The 21,659-nt window shown below is 37.4% G+C and overlaps 1 protein-coding gene across 1 annotated transcript; it reads left to right on the top strand.

Annotated features, from left to right (window-relative positions):
- The first annotated feature begins 360 nt into the window (after positions 1-360).
- Positions 361-15,826, top strand: IRAK1BP1 (interleukin 1 receptor associated kinase 1 binding protein 1). The gene is made up of 4 exons (XM_047101821.1): positions 361-709; positions 6,979-7,044; positions 15,304-15,434; positions 15,538-15,826. The coding sequence occupies exons 1-4, from the start codon at positions 395-397 to the stop codon at positions 15,806-15,808; spliced, it is 783 nt and encodes a 260-aa protein (XP_046957777.1). The 5' UTR covers positions 361-394; the 3' UTR covers positions 15,809-15,826.
- Positions 15,827-21,659: the final 5,833 nt, after the last annotated feature.

Here is a 21,659-nt window from a genome sequence, read left to right as displayed (position 1 = left end):
GCTGGGGACAATCGCAGACCGGCGTCAGAGAAATGTAAAAGCACTCTCACTCTGCCCAGCCTGGCCTCTCCGGAGCTTCTTCGGAGGTAAGCTAGATAGGGGGACAGTCACGGACGGTGGGCATGGAAAGGCGGCGCTAAGAGGGAGGGCGCAGAGAAAACTCACTAAGATTTTTGGAAGCCGTAACGTAAACACGTTAAAAACTATTAATAACGTGCCCAACCAACATCTGGTAAAGGAGACACTGCAAAATCCTCGCAGCTCGCATCCGTAACTGTGGGGCCTCCAAGCCCATCCCAGCATCCTTTGCACCACGCACAAAAAGCCTGGCGCGGTTTGGCTCCTTCGGCCGCCGTAGTCTCTAAGTTGCTATGGAAACCCAGCTACCTTCGCTATGTCTTTGCAGCAGGCCCCTCAGTCGCGGGTGTTCGTGGAACTGGTTCCCTGGGCTGACCGGGGCCGGGAGAACAATGTGGTCACGGGGGGTGAGTTGCTGCCAGGACCCCGACGCCACGTCCCTTCAGCACAGGCCCAAACTGCGACCCGCGAGGTGCACGTTAGCGGCACCGCTGAGGTGTCTGCGAGCCCTGACCGGGCGCAGGTGGCGGTGCTAGTGAGCAGCACGAAGGAGGCGGCGGCCGAGGCCAAGAAGAGCGTTTGCCGCCGCCTGGACTACATCACACAGAGCCTCCAGCAGCAAGGTGTGCAGGTGAGAGCTTCGTTGGGGAGGGGCCTCGGGCGGGACCGCAAAAAGCGGAGGCAGAGTTCCAGGCTCCGACGGGTGTCAGTTGGAGGTGGCGAGGGTCTTGACCTTATCTCATCGGTATTACAGAGCGACAGGACCTGGCGGAGTAGAACTTTCGGCCCATTTTTCTTCTAGATGAAAGCAGTTATTGGTCCCAGTGGCTTATGAAATAAAAGAATGTAAATGGAGTAGGTTTTTATTTGGCGACATTTGCCGCAGTAATTTTGTATTTTACCTTGATATGGTTAACTGTTAGACCTGACACATTACATGAAAGTGCTTGCCTGAGTATACTAGACACTAATATATTTTTTTTGTTTTTATTCTGCACCAGGCAATTAGCAAGTGAAAGCATGCTTCCTCCCAACTATGTAAAGATTTGCATGGAGTGGTTCCTCAGTATTTTTCGCAAACAGTAACGTGAGGAGGAAAATTGCATCCATTCGTTTAACGAGCACTCAAAACATTTCGGCAAATTTTTTAGTTTTAACTTTAAAAACAAGCCAGTATATTGTAGATGCCACATAAATGAAATACCTTTACTTACCAGAGATGTCCATAAAACAAATCCCTAAGTAAATCTACCTAAACTCTGCTTGTAAGAAAAGGAGAAAAAAATGAACCAGCTTTTTATTTCATCTGAACAACAGTTCTGTTAGACAGGTTTTAATATCCCCATTTAGATTCAAAGAGGTTACATAATGCCCTAAGCTTTAGTCAGGGCGGTGTTTGAACTCTTGTCTTCCTGAGACTAAACTCTACATTGCTTCCAACCATAGTTGGCCCCAGATAATTAGAAAAAGGAAATGAAGAAGCCACAGAATGAGTCGACTATCTCATTTCCTTCATTTTACATAGTATGACTCAAAAGGCCAGAGTTGCGATTATCCAAAGTAACACTGAGTGCATAAAAGCGCTTCTAGTCTATTGTTAGAAATGGCACACCCCCAAAAAGCAATTTTATTGCCTTAAGGAAAAAAATACATTTGTACTGCATTTACAGACATAGAATTATTTTAAAAGTCATTTGGAACAGATGTCTCCATGATTTTAGAGTTTAGAAGAATTCAAAGGCTAATTATAGACAATGTGATTTAAGTGGTTTAATATGTGGAAAAAAATTCCTCGTAAAAACTATTGCCAGTGCTACAGTCCTGTTTGAATAATATAACTAATTCTTAAGTATACCGAGCTCACATGGCTATAACTTCTAACATGGAAAGCAATAAATTACTGCATCTAACTTAATTACATTAAGGTTCAGTGTTCAAGACAGAAAACGTCAGTAATCTCCCAGTTATCTCTGCTAATGGAAGAAAGCAGTCATGTAGACAATTTATTCAGTAGATGATGCAAAAAACAATTTGTATTACTTTTCAGGATGAATTATAATGGGTTTTCACAAAGGTATTCATTTTAGACTTTGGAATTGAGGGTTTAAAAACATCCCTCCCCTACTTTAGGGTCTCCTTATATCCCAGGTTCCTTTGCTTAATAGATGGAACCTAACTCTGTTTCCTCTCTTCTCTCTCCCCTCCTTGACTAGCTGACTCCCAGTTTTTCCTTTAAGAACTAGCCCAAGGGGCACCTGCCTGGCTCAGCCAGCGGAGCATGCAACTCTTGATCTCAGGGTTCGTGAGTTCGAGCTCCATGTTGGGTGTGATTGCTTAAAAATAAAATCTTAAAAAAAGGAAAAAAGAATCAGCCCAAGCTTACTTTCTTGGCATTCCTTTTCTAACATAACTCTAGTCTCTGCCATACCACACTCTATTCCCTACTTATAATAAAACGTATCCCTGCATTCAAGGGTTACGCTTCACACACATCACATAGTATATACTCAAAACATGGTTTTTGAGGGGTGCCTGGGTGGCTCAGTCAGTTAAGCATCCCGTTTCGGCTCAGGTCATGATCTTGCAGTTTGTGAGTTCAAGCCCGGTGTCAGGCTCTGTGCTGACAGCTCGGAGCCTGGAGCCTGCTTTGGATTCTGTGTCTCCCTCTCTCTTTCTTCCCTCACTCACACTCTGTCTCTCTCTCTGTCTCTCTGTCTCTCTCTTTCAAAAATAAATAAACTTTAAAAAATGGCTTTGAATGACTAAAAAAAAATGAATGAAGCACTAAAACTATTCAATATATTATAGATCAACTACATTATAGATTATTTTATGATCATATATAGTTTCACATATGAAGGCATACCCTCATTTTCAGTGTTGTAGTTTTTTAATGTTTATTCATTTTTGAGAAAGAGAGAGAGAAGGAGGGAGAAAGAGTGAGTGGGAGGTGGGGGGCAGAGAGAGAGAGGGAGACACAGAATCTGAAGCAGTCTCCAGGCTCTGAGCTGTCAAGAGTCAGACACGGGGCTCGAACCCATGAACCGTGAGATCATAACCTGAGCCAAAGTCAGAGGCTCAACTGACTAAGCCGCCCAGGCGCCCCTTCATGGAGAAATGTTTTAAAGATACTAAGCAATATTTATTCAACCATCAAACATTTTTTAAGCATTTCCTGTCACTGTTTAATTTTAAATAGCACTTACATGATAGTAATTATTTTGTTTTCCAATGTGTATGTTCCTTTTGTAGGTACAAAGTCCAATATTTGCCTACTCACAATTGTGGAGTTTTTTGATAAATGTGTAATAGATGCATATTGCTGGGCACCAGAAATGGAAGTGAATCTGTCAGATCTTGAATAGTGACCAAAATGAAAGCATTCCAATTCCGCACTAGAATGCAGCAAGTATGTGTTCAGGGCACTATATACAGTTCATTATGGCTAGGACACAGGAGTACTTGGGAAAAATGGACGAGAACTGAGATAAGACTGAAGAAGAAGGCTGTAGGCAGAACATGGAAGAAGGCCTTGTTTGCTGCATTGAGGAGTTTTGAATGTTATTGGTGATAAAAAACCGCTTATTACTGCTAGATCTTTTACGAATGTTATCTCATTTGATACTCATTCCCATCATATGAGACTGGCATTTCAATTGCTATTTATAGATGAGAACTCTTGGGATCAAAGTGATTATTGGCAGGTCGCTTGCCCAAGGTCACACAGCTAGGAAGTGACAGAGTTTCAACTCCAGTCAAGAATTTGGACCTCAAAGCTCTTGCTCTTAACCACTGTAGTATGTCTCTGCTTTATTGTCTTGGCAGTGGGTGATTGAGTTTTAAGTAGGGGATGTAGCAGATGCTATTGATACCCCACACTTGTATCCCTTGGCACTTCACATTTGTGTGCATACAGGCCCAACTTCCATCTGCCAACATGGAGCATCCTTTGCCAGTTTTTCCTGGCTGCAGCTTTTCCTGGCTCCACCCACAAATGGGCCAGCCAGTAGTGCCAGAGGATTAACAGCCCCTCCCCAAGCTCTAACAGCCTTCAGCTAAGAAGTGAGGGAGGTGAATGGAAGGAGACCTTACCTCTTGGGCAGGATAGCTCTGAGGCATATGTTCTGCCCTGGCTCCCAGAATTTCTCTGCAGGAATAAGTTCCAGTTGCCCACAGTGGTGACCGCTTGACAATCCACACTTTAATGGCTTGCTTTCCTTTTGTTTCACTTCCCATTCCCCTATGGTGCTTCCAAGGATTATCTTTTTTTTTTTTTAATTTTTTTTTTTTTACCCCACCCCCCCCCCCACCCTGGGGAGAGGGCAAAGAGACTGGGAGGCAGAGGATATGAAGCAGGCTCCATGCTGACAGCAGAGAGCCCAGTGGGACCTGGAACTCACAAAACCATGAGATCATGATCTGAAATGAAGTCGGCTGAGCCACCCAGGCGCCCCTCTTGGGATTGCCTTAAAAATTAACTGCTTGTACTCACATCCATGTTTCAGAGTCTATTTCTAGGTGCATTCAAATTAAGATAGGGAGTAGTAGGAATAGATTGAGCATATCATAGTTTTTCATTATTAAAAATGGTGACAAAATGAATAACCTTGTTGCTAGGTATTTATACATGTTTTAAATTATGTTTTTGGACATTAATTCCTGGCTTATGCATATTTTTAAGGCTTATGAAAAATTACAGTGTAGGACAATAAGTTTACAACTTCACTACAAATATATCTTTGGCATAGTGGGCATTATTTTCTTTTTTAACTTTGCCAAGTCAGTAGCCAAAAAAAATGTTACTGTCATTTCCTATGTTTCTTTTTTTTTTTTTTTACATTTGAGGTTAAACTTTTTTCATGTAAGTTGCCAGTTCATAAAATTTTGTCTGCTTTTTCTACTCTTTTATTAATTTATGGGAACTTTTTAAAAATTAGTTTCAGCTGTACAGTATAATGATTCAACAATTCTGTACATTTCTCAATGCTCATCAGTGTAATACTCTTAGCTTCCTTTATCAATATCCCACCCCCCACTTCTCCTCTGGAAACCACCAGTTTATTCTCTGTAGTTAAGAGTCTTTTTTGGTCTCTTTTTTTCTTATTTGTTCATTTGCTTTGTTTCTTAAATTCCACAAATGAGTGATATTATATGGTGCTTGTCTTTTTCTGGCTGAGTTATTCTACTTACCATTAAATCCTCTAGATCCATTCATATTGTTGCAAATGGCAAGATTTCATTCTTTTTTATAGGTAATAGTTCAGTGTGTGTGTGTGTGTGTGTGTGTGTGTGTACATATAAGTGTCTCACATCTTTATCTATGGATGAACACTTAGGTTGCTTCCATATCTTGACTACTGTAAATAATGCTGCAGTAAACATAGGGGTGCAGATATCTTTTTCAGTTAGTGTTTTCATTTTCTTTGGGTAAATATCCAGTAGTGGAATTACTGGATCATATGGTAATTGTTTTTAACTTTTGAGGTCCCTCCATACTGTTTTCCACAATAGTACACCAATTTACATTCTCACCAACAGTGTACAAGAGTTCCTTTTTCTCCCTATCCTCACCAACATTTGTTACTTCTTGCATTTTTTATTTTAGCCATTCTGACAGATATAAGGTGTTAACGCATTGTGGTTTTAATTTACATTTCCCTGATGATGAGTAATGTTGAGCATCTTTTCATGTGTTTATTGGCCATCTGTATGTCTTCTTTGGAAAAATGTATGTTCAGTTCCTCTGCCCATTTTTTAATTGGATTATTTGTTTTTATGGTGTGAAGTTGTATAAGTTCTTTATCTATTTTGGATATTAACCCCTTATCAGATATATCATTTGCAAATTATCTTCTCCCATTCAGTAGATTGCCTTTTTGTTTGGTTGATGGTTTCCTTCACTGTGCAAAAGCTTTTTACTTTGGTATAGTCCCAATAGTTTAATTTTGCTTCTGTTTCCCTTGCCAAATGAGACATATATAGAAAAACATTTCTATGACTAATATCAAAGAAATCATTGCCTGTGTTTTCTTATAGGAAATTTATGGCTTCAGGTCTCACATTTACGTCTTTAATCCATTTTGAGTTTATTTTTGTGTATGGTCTAATGAAAGTGGTCTGGTTTCATTCTTTTGCATGTAGCTATCCAGTTTTCCCAATACCATTTGTTAAAGAGACTGCCTTTTTCCCATTGTATATTCATGCCCCCTTTGTTGTAGATTAATTAATTAATTAACTGTCATAGGCCTATAAGTGGGGTTTATTTCTGGGTTCTCTATTCTGTTCCATTGATCTGTGTGTCTGTTTTTGTGCCAACATCTACTGTTTTGATTAGTGCAGCTTTGTAGTATATCCTGAAATCTGGGATTGTGATACCTCTAGCTTTTTCTTTTTCAAGATTATTTTAAGGGAACCTTAAGATTATCAATAACTCTCTCATTATTGCAAATATTTTCCCAATTTCATATTTGCCATATTTGTTTACAGTATTGAACATTCAAAATTTTTAAATTTTATTTAGCTAAAATCACTAATCTTGTCAGTATGTTTCTTGCCTTTGGTATAATACTTATTGGGTCCTTCCCAAGCCTAAGGTTATATAGCTGTTAACTAATATTTCCTGGAACTTTTAGGGACCCTTTATACTACATTAAATATTTGCTATGTTGGAATTTATTTTGGTGTAAGGAAAAGGGCTTTGTTTTCTCTTAAATGGGTAAGTGGCTCTACACTTATTTTATGTAACTTTTAGGGAAGGTTTAAAACATCAGGCAAACAAGTTCTTTCTGCATTCTCTGTTATTCTGAGTTTAATAAGTTCAGGTTTCTACTTTATGTTTTAGAGTAATTGCATTTGGTGGCCAAACATTGAGTAATCATACTCTTGTACTTTCTGCTTCAGGCAGAAAATGTAACTGTGACAAAGGATTTTAGAAGAATGGAAAATGCTTATCACATGGAAGCAGAGGTATGTACTTATCATGAAAAATAATTGGTAACAGCATGATTTTGTGGATACAATTTACATTTATTTTTATTCTTGAACTGAAATGTATAGGAGGACTGCTTCTCATGATATTGATAAAAGATTATTTTTCTCAGGGCGCCTGGGTGGCTCAGTCGGTTAAGCGTCTGACTTGAGCTCAGGTCATGATCTCAGTTCGTGGGTTTGAGCCCCACATCGGGCTGTGTGCTGTCAGCTCAGAGCCTGCAGCCTGCTTCAGATTCTGTGTCTCCCTCTCTCTCTGCTCCTCCCCCACTCATGTTCTGTTTCTTAAAAATAACAATCGAAAGAAAAGAATTTTTTTAATTATTTTTATTTTTATTATATATATATGTGTATATATGTATACATATTATATATATGTGTGTATATGTGTATATACACATTTTTTTTTAATTTTTTTAAAGTAATCTCTATACCCAACATGGGGCTTGAACTCACAATCTGGAGATTAGAGTCGTGTGCTCTTCCGACTGAGCCAGCCAGGCGCCCCTGTATGAGCTTTTAAAATAAATTGTAATGAGATATATTTAAGAGAAATTGTTTTGAAATGGAATAAAAATAGCAAGAAGGAAGAGCAGTTAATTGCCCCCTGAATGAAATTTTAGTAAAGTTATCACCTAGTGAGCAGGAAAACACTATAGGAAATTTCTTCTCAGATAAAAAGCAAATTAATAATGTCCTAACATAAGGATTGAAACACTTTTCAACCTTATTTTCTTTCATAATGCAATTTTACTCTATTGTGCTAAGTTATCAGGGTTTTGTTTTTTTTTGTTTTTTGTTTTTTGTTTTTTGTTTTTTTTACAAAAAGCACTTGGGACACCTGGCTGGCTCACTCAGTAGAATGTGTGACTCATGATCTCAGGGTTGTAAGTTTTATCCCCACATTGGGTGCAAGGTTACTTAAAAATAAAATCTTTAAGGGGTGCCTCAGTTGGTTAGGCATCTGACTTTTGATCTCAGGGATATGAGTTCAAGCCCCATGTTGGCCTCTGCACTGGGCATGATGCCCACTTAAAAAAAGAAAAATTCTTATAATTAACTAAAAAAAATAAAGACCACTCAACCTCTGCCTGAATTAAAAAGAACAAAATATTTTTTGTGCACTCAATGATAACATTTAATTTCTACAACTGCCTATACTTTTTACTTATTTTTAAAGATTTTATGATCAGGATTTTATGAAATCAGGTATGTTATAGTTGTGGTTAGGTTATAGGACTACGATTTGTTTCAGCACCCAAACATCTTGGTATTTGTGTGCTAGTTCCATGCTGCCTCCTCACAGGAAGCAAACAAGAATGGAGTTAGAGTTAGAGATAAACTCTTATTTATCTAGTCAGATAATCTTTTTTTTTAATGTTTATTTTTGAGAGAGAGAGAGAGAGAGAATGAGTACGAGTGGGGGAAGGAGCAGAGAGAGAGGGAGACACAGAATCCAAAGCAGGCTCCAGGCTCTGAGCTGTCAGCACAGAGCCCATTGCAGGCCAAACCCACGAACCATGAGATCATGACCTGAGCCAGCCGAAGTCAGCACTTAACCCACTGAGCCACGCAGGCGCCCCTCTAGTCAGATAATCTTTATGTTTAGAGGTGGGAAATATCTCAAAAAATCATCTAGTCCTACCAGATAATCTATTATTTTTATAATTTTAAGGGCGTGACTTCAAGTTCAGATAACTTGGGGTCTCAGACTTCCCAGTCATATTAAAAGAAAGAACGGAAATTAGAATCCTGCCTAGCTTCTTACCTCCTTGAAACAGTAATTTCTACAATACACTGTTGCTCCAGTACTTAAATAGTTTTATTTTTCCACTTAAAATTTAACTATCTCAAGGAATTTTAAAATTACTCATGATAATTTTAGAGATCCACATGGCAAAACTTATTTTATGGTAGTTGGGATTGAAAAATATCTTTCATAACAGGATGAAGAGGGGCATTAGGGGATGGATAAAATGTGTGAAGGGCAGTGGGAGATGCAGGCTTCCAGTTATAGAATGAATAAGTCACAGATATAAAAGGCACAGCAAAGGGGATATAGTCAGTATTATTTTAATAGTGTATGGTGACAGATGGTAGCCACACTTCTGGTGAGCACAGCATAAACTATACACTTGGGAGGGCACCCAGCTGGCTCAGTAAGAGAGTATGTGACTCTTGATCTCAGGGTTGTAAATTCAAGCCCCATGTTGGATATAAAGATTACTTAAAATAAAATCTGGGGGGAGGGGCGCCTGGGTGGCTCAGTCGGTTAAGTGGCCGACTTCGGCTCAGGTCATGATTTCACGGTCCGTGAGTTGGAGCCCCGCATCGGGCTCTGTGCTGACAGCTTAGAGCCTGGAGCCTGTTTCAGATTCTGTGTCTCCCTCTCTCTGACCCTCCCCCGTTCATGCGCTGTCTCTCTCTGTCTCAAAAATAAACAAACGTTGAAAAAAAAAAGTTAAAAAAAAAAATCTGGGGGGAAAAAACAAGGTGTATATAGACTTGTTGAATCACTATGTTGTATACCTGAAACTAATGTAACATTGTGTGTCAAACTGTACTTTAATTAAAAAAAAGTAAGGGGAGTTATGAAACTTCTCAGATGTGAAAAGTTTTAATATAACTTTTAGTGATTTTTATGATATCACACTATGGTATCACTGTTTCATATCAATTGTTTTCTTAAAATAAGTTTTTCAATTTGGGGCTCTTTGGGTGATATTACAATACTGGATGTCTTGAAAAAAAGGAAAAACAGGATGAAGAACAGAGGGGTAAGAGTCTGTATTACAGAGAACAAAGCTGGAAGTTATTCTAGCACTCCTCCAGCAGTGATTACCTGTCAGGACTTCAGGCTGTAATGAACATACATTGGCTCAGGTTATCTCAAGTGAATGGGGTTTAGTGTGAGGGTACCCCCAGAAGTAAGGAGAAAAAGGAATGGTTCCAGCAAATACACAGAAAAGCTTCATGGAAAACTGGCATCATTTTCAGACTTAAGTTGTTTTAGGGACCAACTATGCAATTACAGAAAATGCATTAGAGCTGCTTGTTTTGTTAGAAGAACATGATTAAATTAGGACTTGGCTAAACTCTGCTTTTTTCCCCTTCTGTTATACTTTTTAATGTCCCATACTCAACTTCTTGAGAGAATCTGATCATATTTTGTATAGGGCTCCCTGATAGCCAGAATTCTTATGTCATGCAATCTGATAATATTACCCTTAGGTCAGCATCAGCAGTCAGCAGAGACCAGGGTGATGGGGTCACAAAGTACAAAATAATGTCTAACATATACCAGTACCCCCGTGGACAGTTAAATATATAAAGTTAGATTAGGAGGTAGAACATTACTTTACAAAATAACTAAGATTTTTATCCTGAATGGCACTTTAGAGATTCTTTATCTAAACTCCCACCTACCCCCTGCTGTTTCTCTTTATTTTATAGGTAAGAATATTGAAAGTTAGAAATGATGTAAGTACATGAATATAAAAAGCTTATTCCATTTTCAGATGTCTAATCAATACAAATTTTTCTAACATTAAGCCAGAATGGACTTAGTAGTACTCATCCATTATTAATGATGTACCTCTCCAAGAACAAAAGGCAAATACTACTTCCTTGAAGTATATACTTGAAGTTCAGTATCATGTTGATGCTAATTTTTTCTTCTCCAGGGGTAAGAATCTCCAGTTTCTTTAGTCATTTCTTATAATAAGACAAACTACTGAGTTAACCAATTTCCATCCAAAGCACCTACAACACAACTACAGTGTCCTAATTGTGATTTAGCCAGTCCACATTAGTGAAAGATGATTATCTCCTTTATTCTGGAATGTTTAAGACTGAACTTGGTACTTGTATCACATTGTTCCCTTGTATTGAGCTCACAGTTATAATCAGTAATTAAAATTATCAAAGTATCTTTCTCACATGCTGTTTTTACATATTTCTATTTTATACCTCTTATTGCTATTTCAAAATAAAGTATGAGAGTTTAAATTCATCTCTGTAAAATTTTATCCACTAGATTTGACCATGTTTCCAGCCTGTTAGGATCTTTTTGGATCTTGATTTTATCAATCAGTGTTTATATTCTGCCTGGCCAGCTTTCTGTCACCTGCTGATTTTATCATCCGTGTACCCATCTGTGTAATTAATAAAAATACTAAGTAACATCAATCAACTATGACCTTGACAATGTTGCCATGAAGACTATATGTCAGTATATCCTAAGTAAAAAATAAATTCTTTATTGCTACAGTATTTCTCTGGTAACTTGCCAGTTAGGAAGTCAAGTTTAATACATCGTGATTTGTTCTTAGTAATCTCAAATATACATGCTCAATAGATTGGCCTTTGGATAGAAATAATTTGGCAGTGGTTGAGAATGGTAGAGAGCAGAAGAAAAGCATAGAGTTGGTGAACTTCACTCTCAGGAAAAAAACAAAGTGAAAAGTCAGATGAGTTCTTACCTAACATCTCATCAAGAAACTCAGTACTTAAGAGAACTTAGAAGATTTTACTCTTAAATTCCCGTGTCCTTATTTTGTTCTTCCCTGAATGCCTTCTTGGAGGACCATTAAAATGAGAAAACCCTGTATTCTTTTCTTCAGTGACAGAACTAAAAACAAAAACTGGGGGATATTTAAAAAGGGAAGAAAATAATAGATTGTGGCAATTCCAGAAAGAAAAAATATACAAAGTACTTGGAGGCCTGTGGCAAGGTAACAAAATGAATGACAAGGTCCTATCTTCTTTGTTTCTCATAGAAACCTTTTCTTTCCTAATTCCTTACAAACTAATTTTTTTAAGTATTTATTTAGAGCGTGGGAGAGAGAGGGAGCACGTAGGGGGGTAGGGGGGGTGAGCAGCAGAGAGAGAGAGAGAGAGAGAGAGAGAGAGAGAGAAAGAATCCCAAGCAGGCTCCACTCCACACTATAAGCACAGAGCCCCACAAGGGACTGGAACTCAGGAACTGTGAGATCATGACCTGAGCTGAAAGCAAGAGTCAGACACTAAACCAACTGAGTTACCCAGGTGCCCCACAAACTAATTTTTAAAATAATCTTTTAGAATCTTGCCCAGAATTGAAAGGTGTCTAGCCTACTACATGTAGTTTGTTCAGTTTTATACACTTGCCTTTTTTGGAAATTAGAACTGCAAGTATTTTTAAAGAGGCTTTGGCCTGTTTCTCTATGGTAGTTGAGATTAGCAATAATTCAGAAGTCCCATTTGCAGAAAATTTTAATAAACTGAGATTTGATTTATCCAGGAGACAAATTCATTAAAAACACTTAAGAGCTCACCTTTCAGGGTACTTGGCTGGCTCAGTCAGTACAGCATGAGACTCTTGATCTTGGGGTCATGATTGAATTCCACATTGGGGGTAGAGTTTACTTAAAACTCACCTATTCTGGAATTCAGTTTCTTTTTTAGTACTGAAATTTCTAAACTAATGAGGATTCTTCTTGACCAAAGAGATGGGAAGCATTTATCTATCAATCTGTTTTGTAATTTAATATAGTTATTACAAGATAGTGTGTAAATGTGCATACATTTGTAATCACATTATTTTACCATGATGAAACATATAATGAGGATTCTGAATATACGGATTTATCTTTATCTTCAAGGTATTAGGTAGTTAAAATATTTTTATCCTAAATACCTCTTTAAAAATTGTAATGCAACATCTCTATTCTTCAGCAAAGTGACTCAACTTCATTAACTTGGATTTCTGTCTAGCTACATTTTGATTATATACCACATTGCTGAATTTAAAAGCAGAAGTTCAGACCACTGGAAGACTTAAAACAGTTCTTGAACTGTTAGAAAAAGCAGAAAACAGTTTTTTTTCCTACCAAATTTAGTTGTTAATCATTCAACACAAATACTCCTAAACTATACTTTGTTCATGGTCTGTTTATCAATGTAGATGTACTTCTAAAAGCTACATCTGCTAACTTTTTAAGTCATGGTAATGGTAAGAGGGAAGAAAGGCAGAGAAAATCTTGTTTGAGCAGCCACAGAGCTGATCTTAACAGACAGGTTTTCCTGTTATTTATAGAAATAGAGCAAGTAAGTACCACATGTTAAACCTGATTCTGTAGGAATAAATTTGCCTCAGATGATTAGGGGTAGAGGGGAATTGAAGAAGGAAAAATTAGTATCTTTTTTGCAACCTGCTTAGGAATTTTTACTGTCCTTCCAGATAACTTATTTTTAGCAAAGAAGAATACCAAGGATGCAAACGATTCAGCATATTTCATAGGAAAGCGGGTATATTTATAAAAATTATTTTTGTTTTAAGTTATCAGAGTAGAAATTGGAATAAATTTTAAAAATAAAATGCATTTCAAGGGCACTTGTATAGCAAAGAATTGCTTTTGTTGACACTTGAAACCTGTTATACTCAATCACTTTAATCTGCATGCAGAGAAACCCTTTGAACTCTCATATTTGGCTACCTTCCAACTTCCACAGAGTCACTGTACATCTTGCTATGTTTCATTACATGTAATGAAATGTATGTACAGGGCCGCTGTGGCACTTTTATAGATTAAATACAGCCACAAAAGACAGGATTTGTTTCCATATTTAAACTATGCAAATGCAGAAAAGTATTTATTGTCTGTACTTCTTATTAAAGGCAGCCTATAGGCATTTTGGAGCTTTGATTTTCAACCAGGAAGGAAATATAAATTTGGAAACTTACCCAGAGATTAAAAACTCGCATCTTGGGTATGGCTGAGGAAACTGATTTTGACTAACAGAAAAGTTTATTAGCCCATATAGTGTTTAAAAAAACAAAACACACAAAAAAAGACTTCTCTTCAAAAGACCGACAAGACTCCTGCTTCTAAGGTAGAATAACATGCACCAGATTTACCTTCCCACCTGAAACAGCCAAAAAATTGACAAAGTATATGAAACAATGGTTTTCAAAAGAGTGGACATAAAGCAATGAAACACTGTGATCCCTGAGAAAAAGGAAACAAACAAAAGTCCTACAGTTGTCCTAACTCAGTGTCTCAAGGTGTCCAGGCAGCTTCACAGGGAAGGGAACCCAGACAGAGCCTAGCAAACTCCTTGTATTGAAGAAATGGAATTGAGAGCCCAAACAAGACAGCTAGAGTTTGTAGGAGAGTAGAGGGCTGCAGAGAGAGAGTTTTTCGGAGAACCACAGAGGGGATACCACCAACCCCTGCCAAGTACTCAGCAGAATACTGATCAGCACACCTATGTGTGAAAATGACCTGAGGTTAGAAAAAGAATCACCCCGGGGCGCCTGGGTGGCGCAGTCGGTTAAGCGTCCGACTTCAGCCAGGTCACGATCTCGCGGTCCGGGAGTTTGAGCCCCGCGTCAGGCTCTGGGCTGATGGCTCAGAGCCTGGAGCCTGTTTCCGATTCTGTGTCTCCCTCTCTCTCTGCCTCTCCCGCGTTCGTGCTCTGTCTCTCTCTGTCCCAAAAATAAATAAACGTTAAAAAAAAAATTAAAAAAAAAGAATTACCCCAAAATTTAGAGGGAACAGTGTTTGGGGTTCATACAGGGCTGTATAGCACCAGATTAGAAAATTTTACAATTCATAGGGCATGAGATGGAGTATACAGAAGTATCTTGCCTCAAACATTACTCCAGTCCCACGTAACAGATCTTAAAAGCAAACCGAAAGAGATCAGTTTCCAAGGAAGTTGATGGAATTCTAGAACAAATAATTAATTATTTATAGTGGTATATACAAGAATATCCAACACCTCTCATAAAGTTAATTCACAAGGATTACCTGATATACAAAACAGCATGGAAATAAAACTCACAATAAGGAGGAAAGTCAAACCAACCAAGAACCAATACAGATATTAAAATTAACAGACATAATCATTAGTTATTATAACTATTATGTTCAAAAGTAGAGATACTACTTAAAAATAATTTAATAAAATTTAATTTAGTTGTTGAGTATCAAGTAGGCTTATCTGTTACATATTATAAAATGACCTCGTTATCTGGCTTTAATTTTTTTCCTCATATTTAGAGAAAACTTTATTTTTTATTTTTATTTTTTAAAAGTTTTAAGTAATCTCTACGCCCAGCATGGGGCCTGAACCCATGACCCCAAGATCAAGAGTCACATGTTCCTCCAACTGAGCCAGCCAGGTGCTCCTAGAGAAAACTTTAAAAGAAGCCATCAGGCATGAAAATAATTTCAAGTGTCATTTCATTTACAGGTCTGCATTACATTTACTGAATTTGGAAAAATGCAAAATATTTGTAACTTTCTTGTTGAAAAGCTAGATAGCTCTGTCGTCATCAGCCAGCCCCAGTTCTATCATACTCCAGGTTCTGTTGAGAATCTTCGGTAAGTTAAGCACATCTTTAACTAAATTATCAATTAAACAAAACTATTCAGTGCTAAAGTTCATTGAATGTCATATTAATAATCTCTGCATTTAATTCCTAAGACGGCAAGCCTGTCTTGTTGCTGTTGAGAACGCATGGCGCAAAGCTCAAGAAGTCTGTAACCTTGTCGGCCAAACTCTAGGAAAACCTTTATTAATCAAAGAAGAAGAAACAAAAGAATGGGAAGGCCAAATAGATGATCTCCAGTCATCCAGACTCTCAAGTTCATTAACTGTACAACAAAAAATCAAAAGTGCGACAATACATGTTGCTTCAAAAGTATTTATAACTTTTGAAGTAAAGGGGAAAGAGAAGAAAAGAAAAAATCTCTGAAATTCCAACTAAAATATATTGTATCTTTTTATTTTTATACTTTTTATGTTTGCTTTTTTCATGAATATATATATTGTATAATATAAAGTATTTCTCCCCCAAATCTGTCAGTCCTTGAATCCAGTCCCACAGTATCTAAGCTTATTTTCTATTTTTAAAAATTTAAGTATGAGAAATACTCTGAAAACAATGTGTTATATGTGCATACTTTTATACTGACAAGAAATGTTTATATTTCTACTACAGGAATAAATATTGGCAGTTATTAGCATGATTCTTAACATTAACAGAATGATGAGGAATACATTAACTCTTGATAAAAGCAGAGTGAGGTATACTAGGAAAATATTTTGATGCCAGAAATAAAATATATGGACCAGATCCTCTTCACCAGGCTCCTGTGATTGATTATACCGGCACTCTTTAATACAAATAAAAGAAAGTCACATAGTAATTTCAAATTACTTAGTTGACACATAGAAAAAAAAGTAAAAAATAAAGTAGTTGAAACTAAGTTTAATAATATTTCATTTAACCTAGTATGTCTAAAATATCATTTCAGCATGTAGTCAATATTTTAAAAATAACTAATGGATATTTATATAGTGTACATTTTATATTGTAACCATGTTAATTCAGATGCTAAATTTTCATCAGAAATAATCTGTATTTATTTACTAAAATGTAGTTGAAAAAATAGATTCACACACACACACACACACACACACACACAGGTTGTTACAAACATGCTTAAAAGATGTAGTAACTGAAGTAGCAATTTTCAAATTAAAATTTTTAAAAATTTAAAATTCAGTTCTTTGATTGCACTAGCCACATTTTAAGTACTTGAAAGTGGCTAATGGCTACTATGTTGGACAGTGCAGGGTTATACACTGAGATAATACTGATCTTAAGACTGAGATGTATAACGGCAAGTACATGGCATTGCTATTGCACTGCACATTATCTACAGATGATCATAAACCAAGACTGTTACTTAGCACAGGCTTCCATTTCTCACCATAGAGTTATACAGGTCGTAGCGTTCTTCCTTTGATATATCTTGATACTCATATACCAGTATTTCTTCCCTATAGCACGCTCTAGAATGTAGTTTACATCCCCACCCACTTTCTTAAGTGGCACTGAAACAATTTTATCTATCTCCTCTATAGTGTGTCCTTGGCAGGAGGGAGTGTAAAAGCTAAGAAGAAAAGTTTTAGATTGCAACACCTGTGTTCAAATCCAGACTTTACTACTAGAATGTAAGCTCCTATAGAATGAAGATCTTGTCTTGTTCACAGCTGCATTCTCAGACCCAGCATAGTGTCAGGGCCAACACAGAGCAGGCTCTCAAGTATCCGCTGTGTGAATTTACCAGAGGTGTAAACTTAGCCAGGCACTTTAATCTCTCTAAGCTTTTCTTTCCTCACCAATGAAATGAGGCTAAATATCTACGTTGCAGTGTTACTATAAGGGTTAAAGCTGATAAATACAAGACCACAAGAATAATACCCAGCACCACAGCTGTCACTCAGTAAATGGTTGCTATTATAGCAACTGCATTCTTTGATTACTATCAACCCAATTAAAAGTTGGCTCTTCCAAGTCTTCCATTAAGATGAATTTAAAGAGTCATATTAAAAACAAAGTTATCATGAACATTGGGGTACAAGTGCCCCTATGCATCAGTACTCCTGTATCCCTTGGATAAATTCCTAGCAGTGCTATTGCTGGGTCATAGGGTAGGTCTATTTTTAATTTTCTGAGGAACCTCCACACTGCTTTCCAGAGCGGCTGCACCAATTTGCATTCCCACCAACAGTGCAAGAGGGTTCCCGTTTCTCCACATCCTCTCCAGCATCTATAGTCTCCTGATTTGTTCATTTTGGCCACTCTGACTGGCGTGAGGTGATACCTGAGTGTGGTTTTGATTTGTATTTCCCTGATAAGGAGCGACGCTGAACATCTTTTCATGTGCCTGTTGGCCATCTGGATGTCTTCTTTAGAGAAGTGTCTATTCATGTTTTCTGCCCATTTCTTCGATGGGGGGTGGGAGGGAGGGGAGGGTGGGTGATGGGTATTGAGGAGGGCACCTTTTGGGATGAGCACTGGGTGTTGTATGGAAACCAATTTGTCAATAAATTTCATATATATATATATAAAAAAAAACAAAGTTATCACAAAAACAGTTTAAGATAGGTTTTTATTTCCAAAAAACAAAGCTAAATAAATTCCATTGTAGCTTTTATTTATCCAGTTGGATAGGAATATACTGTGGGGGTTCAACATCAAGAAAAAAATTGTTTATACTCAATAAACAATTATATTTGTAGATTTTTCTTAGCTGTACCTTTATTTTAATTTGGTTCCATTATATTTGGTAAAGTTTTCTACTTAGCATGAAATACCTAAAAACAAATTTTAAGTTACCAAATAGTTTTTAGAGTTTACATGAATTTTTAAAGATGTTGCTTTAAAAAAAAAAAAAAGCCTATAAAATGGGCAATGCTACAATTCTGTACAGCAATGAAGAGAAAAAAATCCTTCAAAGATTGGACTGGCTTATGTATGACATCCTATGTCCTTAAGACTAACGGTATCAAATTTAGTTGTCAGCTGACAGAGCTGAATTTCTGACATGTGGCATATACTAGAGTCTCACAATGAATTCCTCAGGGGACCTGTGCCACAAAGCCTGCTAGAATCAGCCTACCCCAAACTTAATCCTTAAAAAAATTTTTTTCTGAACCCCCCTTTTTTTAAATTTTTTTAAATGTTTTATTTATTTTTGAGACAGAGACAGAGCATGAGCAGGGGAGGGGCAGAGAGAGAGGGAGACACAGAATCCGAAACAGGCTCCAGGCTCTGAGCTGTCAGCACAGAGCCCGACGCGGGTCTTGAACTCACAGACCACGAGATCATGATCTGAGCCGAAGTCAGACGCTCAACCGACTGAGCCACCCAGGTGCCCCTGAACCCCCTTTTAAAAAAATCTTTCAGAAAGCAGCAAATTTTAATTGCTGTTTTCTGAAAGAAAGAAAAAATTTCCAATTAGGATATCTGAAACAGACCCACTATATTCTTTTTTTTTTTTTTTTTTAACGTTTATTTATTTTTGAGTCAGAGAGAGACAGAGCATGAACGGGGGAGGGTCAGAGAGAGGGAGACACAGAATCTGAAACAGGCTCCAGGCTCTGAGCTGTCAGCACAGAGCCCGACGCGGGACTCGAACCCACAGACCGCGAGATCATGACCTGAGCCGAAGTCAGCCGCTTAACCGACTGAGCCACCCAGGCGCCCCCAGACCCACTATATTCTAAGCACCTTTGTAAAAGGAACTACTATTAAATATACAAGTTTTCTGAATATTACCGACAAAATTTAGGATTCTATTCAGTTACATGGTAAAGAATACATTTTTTTGGAGCAGCAATTTACCTTATTTTAAGTATCAGTGTTCTTACTTGACAGTTAATTTTTAGTTCAATGTAAATAAATAAGACCTGGACAAATAGTTTGTAATTTAGGATGCTGTACTTCATATCCCATAATTATTGTTATGTCCTCCTCAGGAATGTAGGTCGAGGATATCCTAATTCTGTCTGACATGTTGATGAGAACTTGATAGCGAGGAATTCTTTTCACTGGCCTAAAAATATAAAAACATGAATTAAGAGGTCAAAAATGGGAGTTAATATATTATCTATATTACAAAATTGTGTAGGAGGCAAATGCTTTACTATTCATTCCTCAAAAAACCCACTGTATAAATTAGTTTAAAATAACATTTAATATTTTTATGCATATTGTATTTACAGCCAAATGGCTCCTACCAATAATCTAATGTGGTTTAAATTACTTTACATGTTCAGTTTTGTTTCAAAGACTAGATGGGACACCTGGGTGGCTCAGTCGGTTGAGAGTCCGACTTTGGCTCAGGTCAGGATCTTGCAGTTCGGGAGTTCGAGCCCCGCGTTGGGCTCTGTGCTGACAGCTCAGAGCCTAGAGCCTGTTTCAGATTCTGTGTCTCCCTCTCTCTGCCCCTTCCCTGCTCATGCTCCGTCTCTCTCTGTCTCTCAAAAATGAATAAACATTAAAAAAAATTAAAAAAAAAAGACTAGGATTCACAGTGGCTAATCCAAGTCAAACTGTTCTCGGGGTGAGGTAATAGATATTTTTCAAGAGGGATGATTTGTGCTATTTTATTAAAAGAATAATACCCTTGGGGTGCCTGGGTGGCTCAGTTGGTTAAGCATCTGACTTCGGCTCAGGTCATGATCTCGTGGTTCATGGGTTTGAGCCCCGCGTCGGGCTCTGTGCTGCCAGCTCAGAGCCTGGAGCCTGCTTCAAATTCTGTGTCTCCCTCTCTTTCTGCCCCTCCCCTGCTCGTGCTCTGTCTCCCTCTCTCTCTTTCAAAAAATAAAAAATTTTTAAAAAAAGAATACCCTTTTATAACTTGTTTATCAGGAGGGTATTTATGTTTCAGCCACTCTTCTGCTGGAGATCTGGCTTCAATATCTTGACCAACAATTACTCCCAGATAGCCATGGTGATTGTGGATGATCACCAATCCCACCTCAAAATAGTGTCCAGCCTATCTTAGTTTCCATACTAAGGGATGAAAAGCCCAGGTGACAGGAGAAAGTGCTAGCCTAAATGATCCTGAAACCAGTAAGTGATCCCTAAATTTAAAATAAAAAATCCTCCAAATATCATGCTACTTACCATCTGGTGGGTGGTGGAATGTGTGTGTGTGTGTGTCTGTTTTTTAAAATATGAAGATTGTATCACTTATCCTCTGCTTCCCTTCTGCAAACAACTTTGAGCAAAGAGTTAAAAACAGATAAATAGTGCCAACACTTCATACATACATCAGGTTTACACTGATCACGTTAATTACATACTTATGTTTTATCTGTCTCTATATAAGACTATGAACTCCTTAAGATCTGGGCTATATCCTAAACATTTCTTTTCCCACTATCTGGCTAATAACAGGCTAAGAAGAGGAAAAGCTGGCTGTCAGATCTTTTGTTTTATTCCCTATCAGAGGGATAGCGTTTATAGCAGAGTACAATGCTGGTACACATAGAAGTAGGGAAGGAAAATGCAAAGCACTGGTTCTACAACGTTATGTTCAGAATGCCCATTTTATCTCTAAATGGGTATGCTTTTATTTCTCTAAAGTTTAGCTTTCTCAGAAAATAAGTCTGTGGCTATGCAAAAACATATTTTGTTGTCTAAACTAATCTCTTAAATTATTTCAGAACCTATATTCACTTTAAGCTTACAGATCTAAGCTATAGGCTCTAAGTGTCCACCTCTGCCCTTTAGCCACCTGCAAAACTGAGTCATTATCACTTGTGCCACACATGCCTCACCAATAGAACAAAATACACTGCTCAGGGAAAGTTGCTTTTGAAATTCTGACTGCAACCACTATAAAAGTGCATCTAATAAATTAAGTTAACTTTTAATAAACAGATGCTTAAATTGAATTTGTTTCCATTAGCATTAAATTTTACTTTCAAAGCTTATTTTAGAAAACCATATTTGTATTTAATAGCAATAACGCATTTGTAGTTCATACAAAAAGGTTTGTTTTCCTTTTATTGAATCAGTCACATTTGCTGTAATTCATTTAAAAAGAATTGGTACAACAATTCAAATATATCAACTCTAGCCCAAGTAAATAGCATCAAAAGAAAATTTTTCTTAGTTTATGCTAAATTAATCATGGAAAGTCTAAGATATTCTATATTGGAGTGGGGGAAAGGTATAATTAATGCTGAATGTCAACCAAATAAAATACAAAATTATTTTTAATATATCAAGTGTTTCACCAGCT

The sequence above is a fragment of the Lynx rufus genome, unplaced genomic scaffold (assembly GCF_022079265.1).
Source record: "Lynx rufus isolate CCGP_SWC_20201006 ecotype Redwood Valley unplaced genomic scaffold, mLynRuf1.p SCAF_6, whole genome shotgun sequence".
NCBI classification, from domain to species: domain Eukaryota; kingdom Metazoa; phylum Chordata; class Mammalia; order Carnivora; family Felidae; genus Lynx; species Lynx rufus.
This window is presented reverse-complemented; position numbering and strand designations above follow the sequence as displayed.